A 17,453-nucleotide genomic window follows, 5' to 3' on the forward strand; every position below is an offset into this window, starting at 1 on the left:
GCTGTGTCGTCCGTTTCCTTGTCTTTTGTGCTCGTCTTCGTTCGCGCTGTTTATTCAAGATGCTTAACCAACTAGCCCGCCAAAACGTGTTAAAGGAGGAGACAATTTAATGGCATGAAAATTTTGGACAACTGGCTGCCTTAGTATGTCAATTTCTCGACATCTAGCTCAAACAGAGATGTCATATTGTTTGCTAAGGGAAGCCAAAGTCGCAGTGTGTGCAATAATCAAAGCAGGTTTGTTCAATCGCGCTTCAGAAATTTATAATTTCGCAAAGTTTATCAACGCATTACATTCACACCTTGAACATTGATAGTCCAAGTGCAGTAAAATTACTAATGAGGGTAAAATGAAAAAATCATTTTGATTATTGCACTCTTTACTCACCATACTATGCAGCCATGGATTGAAAATTACTTTTTATTGAGCAGTTTTTTTGCACCAAACTACTAATGAATGACTAATTAAAGTTAATTATCTTGGGAACCGACTAATTTATGAGAAAGGTAATTTCATTGTTGAAATGAGTATAAAGAACTGTGCAAGATGGTACAGTTTCATTAGGATTGGACTAAAAATAATGAAAACAGGTCTAAGACCAGTGTCCCCCCTTAATAGGTGGTGGTTTTGTAAGTGATTAGCAGTGTATGCTAGCAAAAATGTGAACAACGACATCATCTTTCGGTCGCACGTAGCACTTACGTGACTGAAGACGCACAGCTCGCCTACATTGGCAACTTTCTCCTTTTTTGGTGTGTGAACCCTTTGGTCATAATATGACAAATCTAGTGTGTGGCTGCCGCTAACAGTAGCAGCCGCTGCGACAAAACCACCACTGGTCCCACTGACAAATGTTAAACATCAAGGACATATGTGTCCCTTACACCTCAAGAAGCTTATGGATAGTTTTGTTTGTTTATGCTTTCCATATAATTGCTTTCTTTCAGTGAAAGGGCCTTGAACTTTGGCTTATCTTCAGTGAGCTGGTGGCACAGTACATGCGCTGCTATATTAATCTGCCCGACACTGCTTTGTCTCTCTTTCGTTACTTCCTGTCTCGCTTGTTGACATCACCGTGAAAGGCAGCTAGCTGGATTTAGTCTTACGACATCGCTGGTAACCTGCGTGCACCTCTGCCTTGAAGGTCCAGGGACGAGGAGATTGACCTGGTGCCCGTGGAGGAATTCCGCCGAGAGGCTCCCGCAGATGTGCTCAAGCGGGTGAGTGTGTGCATTGCCTTTCTCTTGTCCGTCATGCTTTCACTCGGCTTCCTCTCTTTTGCATGCCGGCGCGGAAAGGAAGCTCGCAGAACCGCAAGTGTGTGCGTTGAAAAGAGGCCGGTGCAAAATGAGCGCTGGTTTATTTGAGACACTATTCGACCGTTGCTGAGGTTTTCATGAAAGAGCTTTCTTTTTGTACCGCGATTAAGTAACGTTTTAAGGTTGATTGGATTTTTATCTGCTGGCAGTATAAAAATAGTTTGGCTATGCATGTCGCGCACAATTACGGCGCACCACAACGGGCGTGTGAATTCGCTGCCGTTCTTCAGAATGTGTCCTGAAAAAGCAGTGATCATGTAAGAACCCCATGTGACCAAAATGAACCGAGAGCCATTACAACATGCCTCATAGGATGGGTGGAGCTTACGGCACATGAAAGCCAATATAGAGTGGAACCTCTATTATGCGACTCCTGTTCATGCAACGACCCGCATTTTACGACCCATTGGCATGAGCCCAGCAAGCCTTTCATAGAGGTAATTCATTAAAAATCGCTATTATACGGTGCACCATTATATGCACCCCGCTTCATACGACTGCCGGCGAGAAGTGTCCATTGAAAGAGGCTGGTGGCGTGGTTTATTGCCCACCATGGCAGGTTGCAGTTTAATGATTCCCAGGGATCTGCCGCCGCGGTGGCTCAGTGGCTATGGTACTCGGCTGCTGGCCCAAAAGACACGGGTTCGATCCCGGCCGCAGCGGCTGGAATTTCTTTGCAGGAGAAATTCTAGAGGCCCGTGTACTGTGCGATGTCAGCGCACGTTAAGGAACCCCAGGTGGTCGAAATTTCCGGAGCCCTTCACTACGGCGTCTCTCATAGCCTCAGTCGCTTTGGGACGTTAAACCCCAGAAACCAACCGATTCCCAGGGATCTGTGAATGTAAAGTAGAGATTGACAAACTCTGCATATGTGGAAATTAACCCACTGCGCTATCACGTCATGCCCTTAAGGCGAAGGTTAAGTGTCTCCTCCAGTCTTTGTGCTGTTGGTAACCGGTAACAAGATTAGAACTTTTGTGATCAGCGGTGGCAAGTTCGAAAACACTTTCAGCTGCGGCTTCAACATGGAGCACATTAGGCCTAGCTACACTGAGCGAGCGGAGTAGCGTGATTACGTTTGGCTGGCCGCACACCGCTGCACAAATTGCGCCACAGGCGTCGGTGCACTGCAGTCCTGTATTAACGTCGTGACTACGTTTCTTTTTTCATAATGATGAGAACGCCTAGTGCAATCAGTGTGCAAATCGCCGAGTGATAGCAGTTCTTCCGGAATCTGAACAGAACAACACATCGCGGGCTTGTGCGTTCTGTGCATCGCAAAATGTCTTCTAAAGTTCGAAGCAGCCTTATTTCTGGTGCGCCGTCCAAAGCAGTGGCTAAGCACATGGGACCCCTACTAAACGCGTAATGATGGGAGTGCATGCGAGCTACGTTGGCGCGGAAATGCCAAATGATGCGTAGTCTCAGTAGGAATTTTCGAAGAAGGAAAATGTGGAGGCGTCTATAGCGTGTGGATGAAAAGAAATACAGTTCGTTTTGACAGCCAGAGCAGTGGGTGCATTAATCATGCGAATGCATTCATTGTGCAAGGTTTCCGGTTACGCGACGCTCAGATTATAGCGAGACGGTTTTGTGCGCTTCCCTGAAAGTCATATAATTAGTCTTCTACTGTACCAATGAATTTTTTTCGTTGTTTTTTTTTCTGCCTGCGCCTTGCGTCCTTGAGGACACAGACTGTTCTAAGATGGGTGTGGTGGGAAATGCTTTTGAAGATTTATCGTCATTGATTTGCACACCGATTTTCCCGTTCTGTGACTTCCACAATTACATAGGATGTGACTGATGCCGATCCGCATCAGTTGACCCTGGCCAGGCTTCAATGGGAACTGGTCCAAAGGAAGCAGTAAGTCTGTCACTGTCTACTTTCATAGCTTGGGTGCTGCTTTGCAAGTTGTGGTGACTCCACAACCATTTCTTTTTCTTGGAAAGCTCTTATAGTCCTCCTATGCTGACTTTGTGCATTATATGCCTTAGCGAGCCATTAGAGTACAAGACTTACCCTTCTGTCAACACATCTTTCTTGCGCTATGGAGTGATGCAATATTAGTGGCTTGTGCATTCTGTGCTCTTGCTGCTTTTGTTATTTAAGTGTGTGAAGAAGTGCACGATGTGCTGAAGCTTGTCAATTTTGTTGCCCGAGTCCTTTTTTTTTTCATGTTGGTTGCAAAGAACTTTGATGTCGGCACCTTTATCGTGAGTAGAAACTGTGATGATGAGGACACCTGAAAACAGGTGCAACAACTGCTTAGCTGCTTAGCTAATGCAAAAAATTCTAAATTTTAAATTTCAGGGTTTAATGTCCCAAAGTAGAGAAAAGTATACAACAGCTGCATCTTACCGGTACTCACCTATGGGGCAGAAACGTGGAGGCTAACAAAGAGGGTTCAGCTTAAGTTAAGGACAACGCAGCGAGCTATGGAAAGAAAAATGATAGGTGTAGCGTTAAGAGATCGGAAGAGGGCGGAGTGGGTGAGGGAACAAACGCGGGTTAGTGACATCCTGGTCAATATTAGGAGGAAGAAGTGGGCCTGGGCAGGGCATGTAATGCGAAGGCAAGATGACCGCTGGTCCTTAAGGGTAACGGAGTGGATTCCAAGAGAAGGCAAGCGTAGCGGGGGCGGCAGAAAGTTAGGTGGGCGGATGAGATTAAGAAGTTTGCGGGAATACGGTGGCCGCAACTGGCGAAGGACAGGGTTAATTAGAGAGACATGGGAGAGGCCTTTGCCCTGCAGTGGGCGTAGTCAGTCTGATGATGATGATGAGACTGTAGTGGAGGGCTCCCGAATAATTTAGACCACTTAGGGTTCTTTAATGTGTGCTGACATCGCACAGCACACGGGCGCCTTTTGTGTTTCACCTCCATTAAAACGTGGTGGCCGCGGTTGGGTTCGAACACAGGTGCTGTGGCGCGGTAGCCAAGCAGCCTAAGCTTCAAGCCACCACAGTGGAAGCAAGATAGCCATTGGTCCTTAAGGGTAACGGAATGGATTCGAAGTGAGGGCAAGCATATTAGTTGGTGTCGGAGAGTCAGATGGGTGGATGAAATTGAGAAGTTTGTGGGGATACGGTGGCTGCAGCTGGCACAGGACAGGGTTAGTAATTGGAGGGGGGGGGGGGGGGGGGAGAAAGGGGAGAGGGGGGGAGGGGAGGCATTTGTCCTGCAGTTGATGTAGTTAGCCTGCTCCTGCTCTTGCTGATGGTGGAGTGGAGCAAGGACACAGCCCTAAATTTTGTTAAGTCATTCTTTCCAGTCTCATAAATGCTTGGTCAAACTCTCCTCTTGAAGCGACAAGCGGACGTGAAGCACAAGGACAAAAGGCTGGTCTGGTGCCACTGTCGTAATACGTTTGCAAGCAGACAAAGCTTTTATTGACAACTAAACTTGGTCTGTGCGGAAATGGGCTTACTACTATGTCTGTACTAATATTAGTCTTTCATCCTTTGATACGTTCAGTATGGCAGTGATTTTTGGAGTGCTAATTCCTGTGTGTCATGGCCCACCCTGTTTCTGTCTGCAAAGAAACTGCGTTTTCTTGATGACAATAGAAATGTGCGCAGGTGTTCTTGTGTCACTGTAGCTCTCGCTCAGGAACTGTCATTCCCGAAATTTTGTGTATCTGTGTTTTTTTTCATTTGAGATTGGTTGCCACTGTACTTAAGGAGTGAAAATCGCCTCAATGAAACCAGTTGCAAGTTCAGCGCCGTGTCTGTGAACTTTGCTCGTCCTTTTGTCCCTTGCGCTGCGAAAAATAATGTCACACCAACTTTCCCCAGCTTCTACAGTAATTGCTAAATGATCAGAAGCTGGCGCATATCATCGAGCACAAGCATGCTCCCTGCCAGCTGCAAGTTCTTCTCGCTGCTTGGCTGTAGGAGTGCACGCAGAGATTGCGTGTAGTGGCCTTTGGGTAAACCGTCCCGATCCAATGTGTGTTGTCCCAGCTCATTTCCCCAGGAACTGCTGCAATAAGTTTGCTGCATTCGCCTGAAGTTGTGTGTTGCTGCTGACTCTGTTCGGCGGCTGATGGCGTTGCCTGTCCTCCTCCAACCAGGCTGTCGCAGAAGCTGCGGGGCCTGGAGTCGATGCGTGCTGCGTACGAGCGGGAGATTGGGAAGAAGCGCGAGTGCCTCTCGGGCATCCAGCCCACGCTGCAGGCGGTGCTGGAGGCTGCCCAGCCCCTGCAGGCCGACCTGGGGCTGCCCCTGCAGGCCCACCAGGCGGAGCACGCCAGTGCCCAGTACCTGGCACGGCCCCTGTACGTGCTGTACGTGCAGGCCGCCGCCTACCAGCACGCCTACGGTGAGGCCTCGAGATTTCAACCGTTCAGTTCCGTTTGAAGAAACCAAAAGCTGAAAAATTTGTCACTTTTTCTTATTGTGTATATTTTTTGTGCCGTATAATGCAGAATATAGGTCGAGGCGGAATATAGGTCGACCCCCTTACGTTGAAGCAAAAAAGTCAACATAAAAATTATGAGGCACAAAACTCCGTTTTATTCACTGGTGCCACCAGACTCGTAGCCTCCTCATTCGTCCAAGCTGTCTGAGCTCTCATCCGAAGACGACTGCTTTGCGCTGGCTGTGTCCCACAGCATGTCGTCCTCGGTACCGTCCAACGAGTTGCTAATGCAACATTTCTTGAATGCCCGCATACCTTGTCTTCAAGCTCAGGGTGCACCGTGCGGCGCCCGCGAAAGGACGCCTTCCGCGCGTTTCAGGCAGACAGCTCGATTTTCTGCGCTCGCCAGTACCGTACGCTCTTCTCCGAGACGCCAAAGTGTCGCTGGGCGGACATGTTCCCATACTCTTCGGCGAATTCGATAACTTTTTTTTTTTGAACGCCGCGGTGAACTGGCGTCGAGCACCGGTACTCATTTTGCGGGCTGTCGCGAAATTAATATGTTACAACACCAAGAACGATTACCGCCGTCAACGTTTGGTCACGTCGGTCGACAAAGAGGAAGGAAAGAATCGTCAACATGGAAGCGATAACGATGCGGATTCCAAAATGTCCGCGGCTCGCACATGTTGCCAGACGACTATTCAGTTTGTGCCAAAGGCCGGTATATAAGTCGAGGGGTGACCTTTTGGTAATATTTTTCGGAAAAAACCTCAACCTATATTCCGCACTATATGGTACCTCACAGGCCACGAAGCATTGGATGAGGAGCATATCGAAACAGGAATATGCAGAAGGAAAAAAACAGTACGACTAACGCGGTACAAGGCAAATACACGCAAGGAACACGAAACTGATGCAAAACAGAGTTAAAATAACATCAAACACAAAAATAGAAAGAAAAAAGAAAAACACGAACATGTGAAAAAAAAGGCAACCAGGGGCAACGGAAGCAGTATTAAATGGGAAAACAACGTTAAGAGCAAATGAAAGAGTCGTACGTTTCGAACATTACTAGGGCAATAAATGTATACATAGATGTTTTTTAAACTCTCTAGGAACAGTGAAAGAGATTGTGTTGTCAGGAAGATCATTGCAGAGTTTAATTGCTCTAGGTGATGCTGAAGAATTAAATGACAGGGTCTTTTCGTATATCCAGTTGAAGCTGAGTTGATTATGTAAGCGTTGTGAAGAGCGGAAAGGTGATTCCAGAGGTAACAACAAAGGACGGGTGTGAACATATTTGTGGAATAAACACAGAAGTGAAATGGAGCAACCAATTTCAAGCATCTGTCTATCATTAAGGTTTTTAATTTTTAAGCTGGGAGACACTGAGCAGAACATTTATTTCAGATGTTCCTACCGTTGCATTGCGTGAACGTGCATCTCTTGTTTCAGGTGTCACTTTGAAGCTGGATAGTAGGGTTGTGATTGTCAATTACAGTATAATCATGTTACAACAGACCCCGACGATGTTCAAGATTTTGGTATGTTGTAAGTAGAAATGCTGCTACACAGGCCTTTATTGTAACCGTAGGTGAGTCTGTTACAACCAGAGTGACCTTCAAGCCTGTATACCTGTATACAAGACATCTTATTCAGTTTCAACACCTCTTAACACATTCACTGCGTCGTAACCCACCGGTGGGTCACGCAACGCAGTCCAGCCGTGCTGGCGCAAACAACGAGGTGTTTCTTGCAGTGCGGCGATGATATGCTTGCACAAATACGTGAAAATGCGTTCCCACTATCATATCACAGATGGCGGTAGAGATATAAAGCGCGCCTGTATTTATTGACTGGCTCTTGCAATTCGTCTGATGATAAAGCTGACGGCTATCAGGAAACGGCGCATAAAATGTTCCAGCTACCCGCTCCAGCCTTTTGTTCGGGCACTTTCCACATGCGCAACATACTTTTGAAAAGTGCTCACAATGTGTGCAAGAGCTCAGCTGAAGAATTAGTCTGTCCTATTCGCAATAACGTGGCTCACTCTCAGTGCCAAGCCTCGTGTCCTCATCCTTGTGCTTGCCATTTTTTACGAGCATTCAAAAATCGTGATGGACTGTCAAAAATTCGACGGAGGTACAGAAAACCAGAAAAGACCCTGCGTTGGAAGCGGATCCGCCGGGACACACGGCAGCCCAAATAAGAGTAGAACTCCTGAACATAGACTACGCTTTAGACATCGTGAGCTGGTGGCACGTAAGACGTTTAGTTGCAAACGCTGTGATTTGAACTGTTCTTTTTCTCGGAAAATTATTCTGGAAGTACTTCAATAACATGTCGAGTTTGAGGTCTTGTTCTTGAGTCTTGGTGCTTAGTGAACGCTGAAACACAGGGTTACGTGGCGTTGCCCCACAAAGGGGAGCTGGTCGGTGGTAGTAAACGTAGCAGGCAACGGCTTCAAAACGCAAACTCTTTATTGTGGAAACTTGTGCATGCCCCGGAAAAGAAAGAAGATTCGAGGGCGCGAGAGCAGCAAAACGACCGAAACTCTTGGCCGCACTCTAGTTACATAAAGCAGAAATTTTGTAGATAGAAAGAGCACCGTTTTTCAAGGACATCCTTGAGAACGTGCTTCAGTCTCGTTCACTGGGGATGAAGCGAGCAGAGTCGCGGTAACAAATGAGTCGATAAATTCTACAGATGCCTTGTGCTACAAGGATCCATTATCCATTTTGTTTTTATGATCCATTTGGTCTTCTACGTCAGCTCATTATTGTTTGATGACGTAGCCGTGCCGTTCAAACGTCCGTGGGAAGCGACCTGACTATTGGCTCATTGGAGACAAGGCCTCACTATTGGATGCACCTTGCAACCAATATTGGCTATATTGGCGAAGGCTATCGAATTGGCGAAGGCTATCGAATTGGCGAAGGCTATCGTCAACGCGATTATCCGCTGCCTTTCATTTCTGTGATTGGTCGACTGCTGCTTCCTTCTGATGATTCTATCATGCTTACGTCACGTGAAGCAGAGAATGTACAACGGATTCTTATAAAATACGGCCTCAGGTAAAGCAACTTCCTGGAAATGCACGGGCCAAGTGAACCACGCGATGAATTTCTGCGCTGGCATACATATTTCAAGTAGCCCGCACATGCTATGGACCACCGAAAATACCAGTAGAGCCATCTTTCAGCAGGTGGAAAAAATAGGTTCAGAAGTGTGCCCCACCTGTGTGTCATGCCGCACCCGAAGGAAGCATCAGGTGACCCACCGGTGGGCCACGACGCACAGAGATCAAAACTATGATAAGGGGCTACGCGGCACGTGTTAAAAGATGGTGGCTCTATCGCTAGTAGGTTTCGACATTATATTTGAGCATTTGTTTTCAGGTTATTCCGGGGCCAAGCCACGGATTGAAAATGAACGTAGAAATTCGGGGAAGAGAAGGGACCTGTGTCCAGAGCCGAGACATTTGCGCTATATTTGCAGGGCCAGAGGCAGTTTTGGCCTGCCCGCGCATTATAGTGGGCCCCTGGTGTGCTTAAGTCTCTAGGTAGCGTCACTGATTAAAGGGGGGAAGATGGTCTTAGAAAAAATTTTTATTAATGAAGTTACAACTACGAAATGTCCAGGGAACACACATTTTTGCGTGCTGATTCAAAATATGTAATTTAATTTTATGTACAACAATTCCTTGTGCACTTATGCAATATGTTAGGTAACTTTTTGCCGAGAGTTACAAAGAAATTCTACTGCAGGGAACTTGTTAGATTGCATGCCATTGGTTTCTCTTGACATCAACCTATGCAACAATGGTAAAATTATCATCCTGCCTGTTATAGAAGGTTAATTATAGAATTTTGAAATCGTCAGTTTCTTCCCGTTTGTGAAGTGGCAAATTCAAAACCCTGTAACTCAACTTCTACGATAGGCAGGATAATAATTTTGCCCTTATTGCATAGTTTGATGCCAAGACAAGCCAATGACGTGCGTCCTAGCAAGTTTCCTGCAGCAAAATTTATTGAAAGCTCTCGGCAAGAAGTTGCTTAACATATTACATAAGTGCAAAGGACTTATTGCACATAAAATTAAATTACATATTTGGAATCAGCATGAAAAAGTACATGTTTCTTGAAGATTCCATTATTGTGACTTCATTAGCAAAATTTATTTTTCTAAGACCAGCTTCCCCTGTTAAAAGCTGCGGGTGAGCTCAATGTCGCAGGATCAAATCCTTGCTGCGGCGACCACATTTCATCGGTATGGCTGCGGTGGACGCTTTGGGCCACTGCATCGGATTCCTCAGCGATGCAGTCGGTTTCCGCCACCGACATTTTGAACTGTGCGCTGTAGCTGTCTTCACGACTCGCTAATGCTGGCAGTGGTTTTCCTGTAAGGGTGATAAGTGGCCCCAGCAAAAACTTCCATAGTTTGGGAGAGCGTGCGTCACGTGCATCGCACTGAAATCTGAAACTACAGCCACAGCAACCACAGGACTGTTGGTAGTGCATGGCAGTTCCGTCGGTTAGTTTCACCACTCACCGGCTTAATCAGTCGCGATTTCAGAACAAGCGAGTTTAGAAGGTGCACCGTTTTACGGTCTGCGATTTCTGGCGGCCCCTGACAGTTGCTCTTGTAATTACACCATCGCTTATGTTAGTGTTTCTTTGCGACATCCCAGCCTTCACACGTGCCGCAATACCAGCGTCCTGCGGGACGTAAAGCACTCAGTGAAAAGTTGATGACTGCACAGGAGTTTGGTAAATGAAAGGTGATCTGACGTGGGTTCACAAAGATCTTCATGCCAAGGAGCACGCTGCAGACACATATACGCCTTTCATTGGCAAGCTAAGGCTTAGCGTGCTGACACCCAACTTAAGTCAGTACGCGTGTATTGACTTATGTTTAATGTCGGCTGTATTTCTCTCTTTTTTTTTGAGCAAGGCCCCTGAGTTGGGCAACGGTTGACTTTTAGTTGCAGTTCATTCATGCACAGAAGTTCACGGCAATAAGAAGATGGCTGCCGCCATTGTAAGTGCTGCCGTTGACGATGCACACCGAAGAGTACACTAAGTTCAGCATTCGCTGCTGAAAAGTCCACTGTCACAAAGCGCGAACTAGCTTATTAGCCACCTGATTGATCTGTACTGCCCAAATGTACGTTGTGCCCGAATCCTCAGTAAATGGAGTTCAGTCAATGCCAAAGATTGGATGGTCAACCAAACATGGCAGATTGGTATGTTATATCTGAGTATCCGTTGAAACCGGAGCCTTTGTAATGAGATTATACTTTATTGCAAAAATGAAGCCGCAGAAGAGAGAGTTTTGCAGAAGTCCTTTACAAGGTTGAATGCTTGCTTGGAGTTAAGTCCACTTTGTCATTCTGACTCTATCAGTATTGCTTTTGGCATGCTACTGGCTCTATGACTATAGTGTGTAAATAAGGCAATATCAGGCTAAAGGGGCGGGGTACCGCCTTTGGTTTCATTAAAGGGCTTTTCTCCCTTCCCAGTTTCACAGGCTCGTTGGGGCTTGTCCTTGAGCCAGAAGCTTTGCATCCAGATTTTCTTGACGGGTCTCAGAGGAAATAGGTTTGGTTTTGTACGAATGCTAACGACACTGTTTGCCTTGCAATTGTGTTGTTACGTTTTCTGTTACTTTGAGGTGCACGTGCCGCAGTTACTCATCAGTCGTCAAGAGACTGATGAGTAATGTGAAAACAGACATGATTGCGCTCAAGTTTTCTGCGCAAATTGTGCTTTCTATATTTCCTTGGAGTGTGAAAATCGGGTGCACACTGGTATTGGGATGTGTTGCAGTCGAGGGCGCATTAGAATAAGGTAACTGTGGTCGTTGCAGTTTCAGTTCTGTTTAATCAATGGGGCAAAAATTTGGTTCTGATTAACGAGATCCCACCTTAATACAAAAACCGTGTAACTCTGAAGCTGGGACTCTGAGGCTGATGCTCTATTTATGCAGTGACTTCTGTTTAATCAATTTCCGTCTATCGAGATTCTGCTGCATTTGTATTGGGAACAGTGGCTGTGCTTTTCATGCTTATCCCTGCCCTTCTCTCTCTCTCTTTTTTTTTTCCAGCTGTGCCTTGTAAGTACTACTGCTAAAGAATGCTGTTCTAATATAATATGGCTCATATAATGCCATGTTACTGCAAAGTTCAAGTACTGCTTAATGGTTGAAGTCAACTTTTTAATGAACGTTTTGCTCACATTGGACAAATCTAAGCACGGGTAGCATCCCTGAAATCAGGTGGGGTCATTGGCCACCATCGTTCAACAACAGCTGTGGTGCATTTCGAACAAAGACTAGTGCTGAAGAAGACGTGCCTATTATACGTCCTTGAGTGGTGAAAATGAAGAAAAACCTTAGTTTGCTCACTGCAAGAGCGTGTATGTTAAGCTTGTGAGACAAGAGCAGTTGTTAAGCTTGTGTTGACATCGTACGTAAGGATTTTGTTACTTTTACGTCATGCACTTTTGTCCACCGTTTCACTCGTGTAACGCAGTTGTTGGATGCAGCTGGTGCCTTCGTTGTGCAGTGCCTCCATTGCCTGCTTTGACTGACTGTCATTGTTGCACAGGTGACTGCTTTGAGGTTGGCATGGAGGGCAGTGTGGAGGAGTCCAAGGCCCTGCTGGAAACAACACAGGAGAACCAAGGTGTGTGTGTGAGATTGTTTGCAACTCTCTCTCTTTCTTTTTTTTTTAGTGTGTTAGCAGTGTAGTCCTCTTTCATCAGCAAACGAGCTGCGTTGTGCGCAAGTTTTTGAGTGGGCGAAACCTCCACCCATTGAGTAGCCTAACGAAACAGAGACACAGTTCAGAGACTCAAATCAGATAGCACAATTCAGGTAGCATATCTGCCATTAATTTACCTCCATTGTCACAGTTTTGTTTTCCATGGGACAAGAGCACAAAGGAAGCATGTGGTGTGTGCGGCCGGTGCTGTGACCATTGTTGACTGCAGTGTATACAGTGAATCAAGTGACTGAACTAGGAATGTGAGTGCTAGTGCTAGGGGGTGTGCGAATATTCAATAATTTTGAATACTCGGTCGCATAGTAAAGTGTTTGATGTTCGATTTGATCCGAATACTTGGTATTCGGAAGTATTCGTCTCGTGCGAGTAACGTTTCTGGAACACTTGCTTTGTGTGGTTCCGGTTCAGCGTACCTCCTCCGGGATGGCACCACAGTGCGTGCACAGCCGCAATGCTGAATGTGTTTGCACCTGCCAGGCATATGCGCCACGTGCCCGCGTGTATGCAGTACCTGACACGGGGTGGCTCGTGTAACACCCCTCAAGCTTCGTGACATAACTGTCAGCCTTCCAAGAATGCCACCCCAAGCTCGCCTCTCGGTCTTTCTTTTTTCCTCACGCTGTGCGGGACCGTCCCCGTGCCTTACATTGGGTGCCATCTTTGGTGCAGAAACGACACTTGCAGGAGAGAGAGAGAGAGAGAGAGGAGCAAATAGAGGAGAGGGGGGGAGATGTTGGTACTTTGCAGAGTTTGAGGGGTTTTAGGTGCGCACTGCGTACACCTGACAGGTGTTTATGGAGTCACTGCTAAAATACAACGCCTGCGCAACGTCGCGGTCGCAATTAAGAACTGCAGTTGGTGGCACCACATGTAGGCCTCACACCCCACAATAAGGTAATCAGCGCATGTAGGTCGAGTGCTCCAGTTGCCGATGGCAGTTTTTGCAGAAAGTTGGCATAACCTCAGTGAGTTGACAAAGCTTCCGTCCACTCTCCTGTTTTTTTGTTTTTTTATTAATGGCCTCGTGTGTTAGAAAAACGTGATTTTGAAAATGCTGTAAGGACAGTTGGGGGGGGTTTGATGCTCCAACGGGCAGCGCCGACAAAGCTGACGAAGCTTGGGTTGGCGCTCATGGATGCTGGTCTACTGAGCAGCACTGTTGCAACAAAGATTGTGGCCATCCACTTAAATTGTTTGAGTTTCCTGTTGACAGTGCTTTTTAGCATATTTACTCGCATAATAGGCGCACCCCCAGTTTCGTCATGAAAAATCAGATTTTTTTATTTCCGCACATAATAGGCGCACTCCGAACTAGGAACTGTGATCAATACTGTATTTACACGATTGCAAACGGACACCTCCCCCCTCCCCCAATTTTTATTTTAACAAAGTTTTTGCTGTACTGACTACTGGTCCTCACTAGTGCTGCTGCGGACCCACAGCACGTACAACGACATCGCGTGGAACAGCTGCACACAGTTTTCAGGGATGCTCACTTTAAGAGTCTGTTTGGAAAGCTTCATCCCCAGCTGGAAACCTTCCTGACTTAGGCCCACGAAAACCTCGCCGCTAGGAGTCACATACGAAAATTTAGGCACGCCGCAGTCGCAACTGCCGCACTTCTCAGCCACGTCGAATTTCCGGCCTGCCGTATTCAAGAGCAAACTCCCGGCTGTGTAGCTATTAAGGTGCTTGCCCGTCGTGCTAAAATAGCAATACTCAGCAGCAGCACACGAAAGCCACAACTACGATGAACTAACACACTACCACAGATCCCGTGCCTTTGACAGCCACAAAAAAAAACTGGAGCTGGTGATGCTGATGGCGATAGGGACAGCGAAAGCTCATGGGGAAGGAAAAAGCTGATGATGATGAGCTTGATATCGGGCACTATCCGTGGGCGGCACCTGGAAGCTCCTGTGCGCGTGTGTGGCCTCCGCGATCAAGTGCCTGTTGCTCGCAGCCGGAGCCGATGGCGGAGGCCACGGCGCATGCATTTCGAAGGCTATTCCTGCGGGGGTCGTGGAAAGTTTGAGTGCGGCCTTTACACGGACCTTTTTTCTTTTTAACATTCCCTTCGGGCAAACAGGGTGTGGACTGTACACAGGTGCGTTTATGCGGTACGCTCAGTTTTGCGAGTCGAAAAATTTCCGAAAATTTTACCCCGCATTATAGGCACACCCTGAACTTTAAGCAAGACTTTCTGGAAAAAAAGTGCGCCTACTATGCGAGTAAATATGGTATGTCATTCAGCCTTCTTTTTTGCATGCCTTATGTATTCAAGATGGTCACTTCAAAGTTATTCGAAAAAAATTGCTAGTCACTTTGAATTCGCTTCGAACCGAAAACCCACTATTATGCGCACGCCTAGTCAGTGCCTCTGAGCTCTTAAGGGGGGACACTGGTCTTTGAGACCGAAAGATGACCAAAAAATCGATTTTGAAAAAATGACATTTGTGCAATCTAGAGCTAACTCTATTTTCCAACTGTATCGATTTTTTCCTTCAAGAAATCAACATTTTGACCATAATATTAAATTCAGATCATAGTATGGGCTGAATTTATGCAGGAGCAGACAATTTAATGGAATGAAAATTTCAGACATCTGGCTGTCTTAGCATGTTGATATCTGAACATCTAGGACAGAGGGAGATGTCATACTTTTTGCTAGGGGAAGCTGAAGGCACAGTGTGTGCAGTAATCGAGGCAGATTTGTTCAATCGCAGTTCAAAAATTTATGATTTCGCAAAGTTTATAGATGCATTACATTCACACCTAGAACATTGATATTCCAAGTGCTGTAAAATTACTAATGAGGGTAAAATGAAAAAAGGGTTTTGATTATTGCACTCTTTACTCACCATACTACGTAGCCATGGATTAAATATGCTTTTTTATTGAGCAGTTTTTTTTGCACCGAGGTACTAATGAATGACAAATTAAAATTAATTATCTTGGGAACGGACTTATTTATGAGAAAGGTAATTTTCATTATTGAAATCAGTGTAAGAAACTGGGCAAGGTGGTGCAGTTTCATTAGGATGGGACTAAAAATAAGAAAGATAGGTCTAAGACCAGTCTCCCCCCTTTGCGTGCTGCAGAGGGCACACTTCATAACTGAAGCGTACCACAGTTCGGGAGTCTTTTCCTCTTTGCTTTATGCTAAAGGCCGCTCGTGTGCACTTGGTGTGGGAATTTACTGAACCCATTCCCTTTTTCTCGGCTGCAGAGGAGGACAGTGGGGAATCGGACCAAGAGGAATCGAACACAGGGGTGAGTCATCAACCATTCTAGCATGGCTAATGTCAGTGGGACGCTGCACTGTTTGTGGCATATTTCTCGAAATGTGTTTATATTGTGGAATTTTATTCTGTGGCTCGGAAGCCTGAAAGGAAAAGTTGCAGCTAAACTTGGATATCATCTTCTGCAGTGAAACCTTTTCTTTGTTTTTTGTGAGGGAGCACTGTTTCTTTTGAGGGGGGACGAGGACATTAAAACTAACCTTCTTGTTTATGGCTAGAAGCTCATGAAATTTTGTACGCAGATGCGTTTTTCTCTTCAGATTTCAAATATATGATCATAATTGAGCTGGTGGTCTTAAGTCTTGCAAAGTCTATATTGTAATTAGGTAATTTTTGCGCAGCTTTAATGAACTTTCTCATTGCATTTTGTTGCTTTTAATTACATGAGTTGATAGCCAGAGAGTTCGCATACCCGGTGACATTCTTCGTTTTTCTCTAAAGGCATGTGATCCTGATATACTATGTCAAGAGTAAAAGGCCACAGTATTTGACTTGTTAAGCTAATTGTGAATTGCTATTTATATGTGGCCTAAACGAAAAAAAAAGTAAGAATGTCATCAGGTATGGAAATTCTCTGGCTTTGAGTTCATGTAACTGAAAGCAACAAAACATGATTAAAGCTGTGCAAGAAATTACCTAATTACACTCTAAAATTTAAGATAACTTTTGATCTAAGACCACCAGCTCAATTATGGTTACATTTTTGGAATCAGAAGAGAAAAATACATCTGTGTGCAAAATTTCATGAGATTCTATCCATAAATAAAAAGGTTAGTTCTAAGACCCTCGTCCCCCCTTAACTTTATTTTTGATGTGTGAAACTTGTATAATTTTGACCTGTTATAGCTGGGTAACTGGTTCAGTCGAAGAAAATATATTTGTGTTGCTGCAGGCTACATTACTGACTAGTGTAACGGGGCTAAGGCCTCGTCAGACTTTTGGGCCTTTCGCCAATCACGAGGATCCACCTGTATTGCTTCCTACAAATGCTAAAAACCGTTTTTATTTCAGCTGCAACACTGTGACTGTTTTCTAGCTCAGGGTTGCCTACAATGCCTTGTCCTTAGCAGTACATAGATGATCTCTTGAATTGTCTTGTAAAGTATGATCCCCAGTGGCAGCAGGTGCCCTCTCGTTTTTTTTTTGTCAGCAGCTGCAAATGTTTTTCTGGGCCTGGTGCTCGGCTTCTACTTTTGCACCATTAAAGGGGGACGTGGGGATCAGATCGCAAAAACCACGAAAAAGTCAATTTTTGAAAAGCACACTTTTTTGCCATCTCCAACACTGTTTCTATGTTGTACTGAAATATTTCACCCAAAAATAAACTCTAAGCGCTCCAAATAAATATATTTGTCGGCATCTGGACATAGACAGTGTGTGCTAGCTTAGAACTTTCAGGCTTGTTTTCTTGAAAGTTTGTTCTGAGCTTAATACCTTGCTCATGGAAAGCGTAGCACAGCAATGGTTGCATGGATTTTTTTCCCCGTTTGTTTTGTTGTGATCACTGAAATGTGGTCTGTGTTACAGTCTCAGATTTACCACTTAGACTCGCATATTTTTATTACACGGTAATTAGAGCATGATAATTCTAAACATAGAAGAAGGTGCATATTGTGTCCTTTAAAAAAATGAGCCGGAAAATTTAAAAAACAGTTAAGAGTGTCTTGATCTACACCACACTTCTT

General features: G+C 45.4%; 1 protein-coding gene across 2 annotated transcripts in view; it reads left to right on the forward strand.

Annotated features, from left to right (window-relative positions):
• Nucleotides 1-17,453, forward strand: part of thoc5 (THO complex subunit 5) — a 47,053-nt gene that overhangs the window by 10,936 nt on the left and 18,664 nt on the right. For both annotated transcript variants that reach the window (XM_089573277.1, XM_089573278.1), the window contains 5 exons: nt 1,145-1,220; nt 3,113-3,183; nt 5,393-5,640; nt 12,290-12,367; nt 15,696-15,739. In XM_089573277.1, coding sequence (XP_089429403.1) covers nt 1,145-1,220; nt 3,113-3,183; nt 5,393-5,640; nt 12,290-12,367; nt 15,696-15,739 — 517 coding nt within the window. The remainder of the gene's footprint in view (nt 1-1,144; nt 1,221-3,112; nt 3,184-5,392; nt 5,641-12,289; nt 12,368-15,695; nt 15,740-17,453) is intronic.

The sequence above is a fragment of the Amblyomma mixtum genome, chromosome 2 (genome assembly GCF_055824585.1).
Source record: "Amblyomma mixtum isolate Tamu chromosome 2, ASM5582458v1, whole genome shotgun sequence".
Classification (NCBI taxonomy): domain Eukaryota; kingdom Metazoa; phylum Arthropoda; class Arachnida; order Ixodida; family Ixodidae; genus Amblyomma; species Amblyomma mixtum.